The 8,577-nt window shown below is 42.9% G+C and overlaps 1 protein-coding gene across 1 annotated transcript; it reads right to left on the reverse strand.

Moving 5' to 3' along the window:
- Positions 1–2,384: 2,384 nt before the first annotated feature.
- Positions 2,385–6,636, reverse strand: LOC139404560 (beta-crystallin A1-like). The gene is made up of 5 exons (XM_071147260.1): positions 6,581–6,636; positions 5,615–5,810; positions 5,176–5,317; positions 4,494–4,636; positions 2,385–2,802 (listed from the first exon to the last, which is right to left on the reverse strand). The coding sequence occupies exons 2-5, from the start codon at positions 5,788–5,790 to the stop codon at positions 2,655–2,657; spliced, it is 609 nt and encodes a 202-aa protein (XP_071003361.1). The 5' UTR covers positions 5,791–5,810; positions 6,581–6,636; the 3' UTR covers positions 2,385–2,654.
- Between the last annotated feature and the right edge of the window lie 1,941 nt (positions 6,637–8,577).

An 8,577-nucleotide genomic window follows, 5' to 3' on the forward strand; every position in this document is an offset into this window, starting at 1 on the left:
TTATGTTTCACCAAGTCGTGGGTGAACGACGACATGAATAACCTACAGCTGGCTGGTTATACACTGTATCGACAGGATAGAACAGCCGCCTCTGGTAAGACTAGGGGTGGCGGTCTATGTATATTTGTAAACAACAGCTGGTGCATGATATCTAAGGAAGTAGAGAGTTTTCATCTGTATCTTTCATAGCTGTCTATATACCACCACAGACCGAGGCTGGCACTAAGTCCGCACTCAATGAGCTGTATACCGCCATAAGCAAACAGGAAGATGTTCATCCAGAGGCGGCACTCCTAGTGGCCGGGTAATTTAATGCAGGGACACTTAAATTCTAGACCACCTTTACTCCATACACAGAGACGTGTACAAATCTCTCCCTCGTCCTCCATTTGGCAAATCTGACCCTAATTCTATCCTCCTGATTCCTGCTTACAAGCTCAAATTAAAGCAGGAAGCATCAGTGACTCTGTCATCAAAAAGTGGTCAGGTGAAGCACATGCTAAGCTACAGGACTGTTTTGCTAGCACAGACTAGATTATGTTCCAGGATTCTTCCGATGTCATTGAGGAGTACATCACATTCGTCACTGGCTTCATCAATAAGTGCATCGATGACGTCATCCCGACAGCAACTGTACGTACATACCCCAACCAAAAGCCATGGATTACAGGCAACATTCGCACTGAGCTAAAGGGTAGAGCTTACAAGGAGCGGGACTCTAACCTGGAAGATTCTAAAAAAAAAAACGCAATGCCTACGACGAACCATCAAACAGGCAAAGCGTGAATACAGGACTAAGATGGAATTGTACTTCACAGGCTCCGACGCTCGTCGGATGTGGCAGAGCTTGCAAACTATTACAGACTATAAAGGGAAGCACAGCCGAGAGCTGCCCAGTGACACGAGCCTACCAGACATGCTAAATTAATTCTATGCTCGCTTTGAGGCAAGTAACACTGAAACATGCATGAGAGCATCAACTTTTCTGGATGACTATGTGATCACGCTCTCCGCAGCCGATGTGAGTAAGACCTTTAAACAGGTCAACGTTCACAAGGCCACAGGGCCGGACGGATTACCAGGACATGTACTCCGAGCATGTGCTGATCAATTGGCAAGTGTCTTCACTGACATTTTCAACCACTCGCTGTCTGTGTCTGTAATACCAACATGCTTCACCTACAGTGTTCCTTTAGGGCAATTCTCTGCCTTTAGGGCAATTCTCTGGGCATACCAAGTTACGCGGCAAGGTTTGGATTTTACTCAGATCCAATTTAGACAACTAACTTCACATTTCATCTTTACAAAAACATTATCTTTGATTTGGACATTTTCCCCCCAACGTACAATCTATAAACATCAAGCACATACTAGGAAAACTCTTAAAGTTACAATGTTTTCTTTATTACCCAAACTCAGTAATGTCATCTAATTACTTTTAGATGACATTACTGAGTTTAGGTAATTCAAATGTAACGTTACTGATTACAATTTTGGACAGGTAAATGATAACTGTAACGGATTACATTTGGAAAGTAACCTGCCCAATCCACAGGGAGGTTGGTGGCACCCAAATTAATAATGGCTGGAGCTGAATTAGTGGAATGGTATCAAATACGTGATGCCATTCCAGCCATTATTATGACCAACCCTCCCCTCAGCAGCTTCTACTGACCGAAACCTGCACTCACACATCTTCAGCACAAGCCAAGCTATGTTACATATAGCGGTAGTCTTCAGCCCTACAGTAAGTGCTGAATACTCTGTCCGTACGTAAATGCACACACATTTCTTCGGGCACTGTCCAAACAGCAATACTCTCAGCTATAACTGCATGCTATACCGAAACAGCAGAGTTTGGCTCTCCGCCACTCCACACAGTGTCCTCGATGCAATGGTTCCCCAACCCAAGAGAACAGGGTTTCCTACCCGGCAAGTGAGTCCTTTCTCACTTGCACCTGCGCAGTCCCCCCCCCCCCCCCCCCCCCCAGTTACCCTAAAGCAGGTGAATGAATAAGTGCTTGGCCATATGGTCTATAAACTCTGTTTATCAGGGTACTATATTCCCATGTCAAGCCTCATCTGTATCCACCCTCTTTCCCCCATATCTCTGTGTGTGTGGGTGGGAGGTGCGGGACAAACAAACACAGTTACACAACTACAAGCCAGTCATTGTCTTGTTATTCTCTCTTTCTTTTGCTTGTTCTCTTTATTCATCAGTCTCATACAATGTATACCATCGCAACTACAGTGACAGGCAATAGTGGTGATTATGATGATGATGATGAAGAAGCTGATGATAATGATGATGTCGTGGACGAAGAGGAGCAAAAAGATTTGGCGTCCAGCCTCTGGGAGGTGTTGAGGATTCATTACTCTTTCTCTCATCTCTGTCATTCCCCGTCTTTCAATTCGTTCTTCCTTTGTTTTTCATGATGGTTTAAAAAAATACGTGCCGTGAACATTTGACGTCGCCGGTAAGCACCTGAGGCCCGGCCCGCAATCCTGCCTGGACTAGCTGGACCAGCGGAACCGGGATGGGCGAGGGAGAGGAGGCGGAGTAGAAGGCGGAGTAGTAGGAGAGGGGAGAGAAGAGAGGGAGGAGGAGTAGGAAGTAGAAGAAGAGGAGGAAGGATGAAGAAGGTGTTTCCTGCTCAGTGCTGAATCCTCCTGATAGACTGGATCTGAGGGGTCTGGGCGTGGGAGCCAAACTCACGGTAACACTTGTACTCTCCTCCGTGGCAGTCACACTCCATGATGTACTGGTGGCCACGGTAGCCGGGAAACTGGTAGCACACGAAGCTAGAGGGAGAGAAGAGAACAGGTCAATCAGATACACTGTTACTGTGAGGTAAGTCAGAGTGGGCCATTGGGAATGAGGATGAGAATCAACTTGGCAATAGGACAGAGTATTGCAGGCAATAAACGTGTGAAAATGATTACAGTGTCGTGTATTATTAGAATGGCAGCTTCAGGTTTGAAATGATAAAGGTTGGCCAGCTATAGTAGTGCAGTAGAAGTAGTAGTGGTATTGGTATTAGTGTAGTAGTAGTAGTAGTAGTGCAGAAGTGGTGATGGTAGTAGTAGTAGTAGTAGTAGTGGTAGAAGTATTGGTATTAGTGTAGTAGTAGTAGTAGTAGTGCAGAAGTGGTGATGGTAGTAGTAGTAGTAGTAGTAGTGGTAGAAGTATTGGTATTAGTGTAGTAGTAGTAGTAGTAGTGCAGAAGTGGTGATGGTAGTAGTAGTAGTAGTAGTAGTGGTAGAAGTATTGGTATTAGTGTAGTAGTAGTAGTAGTAGTGGTTAGTAGTGGTATTAGTGTAATAGTAGTAATAGTAGTAGTAGTAGTAGTAGTGGTAGTAGTGGTATTAGTGTAGTAGTAGTAGTAGTAGCAGTAGTAGTGGTAGTATTGGTATTAGTGTTGTATTAGTAGTACTGCAGAAGTGGTGGTGGTAGTAGTAGTAGTAGTAGTAGTGGTAGAAGTATTGGTATTAGTGTAGTAGTAGTAGTAGTGCAGTAGTGGTATTAGTGTAATAGTAGTAGTAGTAGTAGTGGTAGTAGTGGTATTCGTGTAGTAGTAGTAGTAGCAGTAGTAGTGGTAGTATTGGTATTAGTGTTGTATTAGTAGTAGTGCAGAAGTGGTGGTGGTAGTAGTAGTAGTGGTAGTAGTATTGGTATTAGTGTTGTATTAGTAGTAGTAGCAGTGGTATTGGTATTAGTGTTGTATTAGTAGTAGTGCAGAAGTGGTGGTGGTAGTAGTAGTAGTAGTAGTAGTAGTGGTAGAAGTATTGGTATTAGTGTAGTAGTAGTAGTAGTGCAGTAGTGGTAGTAGTGGTATTAGTGTAATAGTAGTAATAGTAGTAGTAGTAGTAGTAGTGGTAGTAGTGGTATTAGTGTAGTAGTAGTAGTAGCAGTAGTAGTGGTAGTATTGGTATTAGAGTGTAGTAGTAGTAGTAGTGCAGTAGTTGTAGTAGTATTGGTATTAGTGTAGTAGTAGTGCAGTAGTAGTAGTGGTAGTAATGGTATTAGTGTAGTAGTAGTAATAGGAGTGTAGTCGGTAGTAGTAGTAGTAGTAGTAGTAGTAGTAGCACTAGTAGTAGTGCAGTAGTAGTAGCCATACTATTGGTATTAGTGTAGTCAGCAGTAGTAGTGTTGTAGTTGAAGTAGTAGTAGTAGTAGTAGTGTAGTAGTAAAACACATTAGTATTAGTGTAGAAGTAGTAGTAGTGTTAGTGTTATAGTATTAGTATGATTAGTAGTGTAGTAGTATTAGCAGTAGTGTTGTAGTAGTTGTTGTAGTGTTGTTGTTGTAGTGTTGTAGTAGTAGTGTTGTAGTTGTTGTAGTGTAGTATAAGTAACAGTCATTACTGGTAGTAGAGCTGCAATTGTGCACTTGTAGTAATAGCAGATTGTGCACTTGTAGTAATAGCAGAAATAGCAGTGGTAGTATATTTAGCGTGAAGTGGCAGTGTCCCTGTCATGGCATTAGTACTTACGCTCCGCTCTGGATGTGCATGGATCCAACCTCGTTGTTGAACCAGCCCATGGCCTGCAGGGAGGGGTAGTCATCACACATCTCAAACTGGCGACCAATCATGTTCTCCTTTTCATAGATGGTCATACGGGACTCCTTGTGGCTCTGAGAGAGAGAGAGAGAGAGAGAGAGAGAGAGAGAGAGAGAGAGAGAGAGAGAGAGAGAGAGAGAGAGAGAGAGAGAGAGAGAGAGAGAGAGAGAGAGAGAGAGAGAGAGAGAGAGAGAGAGAGAGAGAGAGAGAGAGAGAGAGAGAGAGAGAGAGAGAGAGAGAGAGAGATATTAAACAGCAGTTTACATTATTATAGTATTTCATGTATTGTTATCGATAATTGAATGTATCATAAGGTTATACAATATTATGCAATGTAAGTAATCTGGTAACCTTTGCATGATAATGTCATAGAATGTTATGTTGTCTTGAGTTGTTATAGTAAAGGTAATGCAATGTGATTTGATGCATTGTAGATAATGTTGATAATGATAATAATGTGATGATCCATGATAATGTGGGATGGGATAGCATTGTATGCTGTAAGGTTCCCTATATAGGCTTATACTTTTGACCAGAGCCCTAAGGGCCCTGGTCAAAAGTAGTGCAGTATATAGGGAATAGGGTGCCATATTGGATGCATTTAAGGGCTCACAGCGGAGCAGATGGGTCTGAACGAGATCATCCTCTCGATGCGGTAGGAGTTGCTGCCGCTGTAGGCCTCAAAACGGGGGTAGTCTCCCTTCTCCAGGACAAACTGCTGGCCACAGAAACTGGAGTGCTCATACCCAACCCAGCTAGAGGGAGGCAAAAGGAGGGATACAGGGAAGGAATGTTGGATGGAGAGAAAGGGAGATGGAAAGAGGGAAATAGTGATGGAGAGAGATGTAATGACAGAGAGGGCGATGTAGGGAGAAAGAAAGGAAGGTAGGGAGAGAGAAAGAAAGAGAGAAATTACAGAAGAGATAACTAAGGAGCGAGAGAAAGATTAGTCAGTGCCCAGTGCAATAATGGCTGACATTGGCTCATGTTAGCCTGCTGGAAAACCTCCCCTAAGTCTTCCATGTTTTGGGAAAAGTTTTGGGACTACTTACGCTCCACACTCGACCTTCAGGGAGCGGATGTTCTCCATGCCACACTCCATGATGTTCTGGCAGCAGGCAGTGAACTCCATACGCTTTCCCTGGAAGTACTCCTGGTCGTACACTGTGATCTTCCATGGGCCCATGGGCATGGGGTTCACAGGGTTCATTGGGTTGGTCAGAGCCATTATGTCCTTCTGTCTCAGTGCTGAAATGGAGAGAGATAGGAGAGAGGGATACAGAGGGAGATATTAACTGAACATATAAATAATTAAGTTAATTCTTGACCAAAACATTTTTTTTATGCCTACACCAAGAAATCCCACCCTGCCTTGAAGCTCCCAGTGAATGGCCCATAGCCTTTGGTCCCCTGACCAGTAGCTACAGAACAACACAGTTCAATGAACCTTTAGGTAAAGCCTCAGACAGACACCAGGCTCTCCCTGTTAATCTGCTGCTCTACCAAAGCCCTGGTAAGCTCTTTTAAACAAACAGAGTGATCTATGCATGATGACCAGTCATACCACCGCACTGAAGCTCCCGGTCATCATAGCCTCAATGGTTCTCAGACTATTCTATACCACTCCACCTCAACTGAAGCCTTTCAAATAATAGTATTCTCATCCTCCAAACAAGATAAAACAAAAACGTATCCTGCTACTAACAGTCTAACAACTCCCAGTCACCACTGCTTCCAGACCCATCATTTGGGAAACATTATTTTATAGTCCCCTGTTCTAAAAGCCCTGCGAAGCTCTATCACACAGACAAATAGAAATCTATGGGCCGGTTTCCGGGACCCAGATCAAGCCTTACGTCTTTAAAAAAAACATGCTCAATGGAGAATCTCCAATCAAATAACTTTGTGGTTCATCACTATTTGACAAACATAAAGCTATGATCAGATCAGATCTATCCAAACATAGGAGTAAATGAAATCTATTAGATAAACATGAAGCTATCTGCCGGCAGACCTACCTAAAACGTAAGCTGTGTGTTTCGCAGGGTTCCACTAAGCGCTCTGCCAGGGAGGTGTGTGTGTGGGTATATATACACACCTTCGGGGCTAGGGGGTCGGCCACACCTACTTCACTGTCAGCACTTTGCTTTGGGATCCATTGTTACTGGGCCTGAGCCTTCCTGATACACACACACACACGCACGCACAAACACACACACACACACACACACACACACACACACACACACACACACACACATACACAGACAAATAATGAATGCACGTCTTTACATTGGCCCGTGTACACGTAGCATGGGTTAATTTTGTATGGACATACACATACGCACACACACACACATTTGCTCACAGAGAGAAACCTAGTGTTCACACAGGAGCACAGACATACAGAGACAGACAGACACCAATATAGACACCGTACATACGGTGAAACAAATACACCTACTGTATAGGACATAATTAAGTAATAAGACCCAAAGGGGGTGTTATATATTGGCCATGGCTAAGAGCTGTACTTAGGCACATGGCTTTGATTTATGTCATGCTTGGATAAAGCCATTAGCTATATTGATACCTTATTGATATTATAAACCGGTTACCAACACAATTACAACATTAAATAAGTATTTTTGCATCATACCCATCATATAATGTCTTATATGCACTCAGTGGCTAGTTTATTAGGTACACCACCCAGTTCATGAAAATTATTAGCTCCTACAGACTGTCACGTGGCCTTAGCTTGCTATATAAAGCAGGCAGACAGGCATCGAGGCATTCAGTTACTGTTCGATTGAACGTTAGAATGGGCAAAACGAGTGACCTAAGTGAATTTGAGCGTGGTATGAACTTATGTGCCAGGTGCGCAGGGGCCAGTATCTCAGAAACGTCTGGCTTCCTGGGCTTTTCACACACGACATTGTCTAAGGTTTACAGAGAATGGTGTGACAAACAAAAAACATCCAGTCCTCTGTGCGATAACAGATCGCTGATGAGAGAGGAAAGAATTGTGCAAGCTAAGACGTGGGCCACAAATGGGCAAGTAACAGAGCAGTACAACAGTGGTTGGCAGAAAGGCATCTCGGAACACACAACTTGCTTGTCCTTGTCAAGGATGGGCTATTGGAGCAGATGACCACACCGGGTCCCACTCCTATCAGCTAAAAACAAGAAGAAGCGGCTCCAGTGGGCACGCCATCACCAACACTGGACAATTGAGGAGTTGAAAAACATTGCCTGGTCCGACAAATCCCGGTGTCTGTTGCGTCACACTGATGCCAGAGTCAGATCTATGCATTGGCAAAGACTGGCACTGTTGTGGTATTGGCAGCAATACCTGGTTAAATAACGGTGAAAAAATAAAATGTAAATAAAAATAAAAAATGTGAATGGACCATGTGAATGGACCATGATTCAATAAAATGTCAGCTGTGGCGGTCGTATAAAAAGGAGAACGTGATGTAAAAGAAGAACCTTTCGAGCCATGGATACAGAGCTGTCCTCCTCTGCAGCAATGTTACATACTATAGATGACATTCGGAAGAGCGTTGTCAATTATGTTGCTTACTGTTTACATAAGCCTTGTTCTTTGGTTTGTGATGTAAAATAGTGTACAGTATAGTTAAGTATGTACCTAATGATAGGCCTTCACCATTTCAGTTGTAGGCAGAAGCTCTTTAGAGATGAGATGATGACTTGAAATTAAATTATAAACTCATCAAATAATGCAAATATTTTATTAAGGTAAGGAAATGTGAAAAGTGAATAACTTCTGGTTAATAAGTGATAGTATTAATTGTTTTATCCAGTGTTGTTACAGCACTCAACCCACATAATGTATAGTGCATTTTAATGTTAAAAATTGAAACGTGCATTTAAAAAAATTATGGAACCAAAAGCGAATGTATGTTTTGTTCTTGTCTACATGCTTGTGTATGTACACTTGTCTGTCCTTCTAAGTAAATTCACTGATGAGCGATGACGGACTGTCTTGAAA

Source organism: Oncorhynchus clarkii, unplaced genomic scaffold (genome assembly GCF_045791955.1).
Source record: "Oncorhynchus clarkii lewisi isolate Uvic-CL-2024 unplaced genomic scaffold, UVic_Ocla_1.0 unplaced_contig_2291_pilon_pilon, whole genome shotgun sequence".
NCBI lineage: Eukaryota > Metazoa > Chordata > Actinopteri > Salmoniformes > Salmonidae > Oncorhynchus > Oncorhynchus clarkii.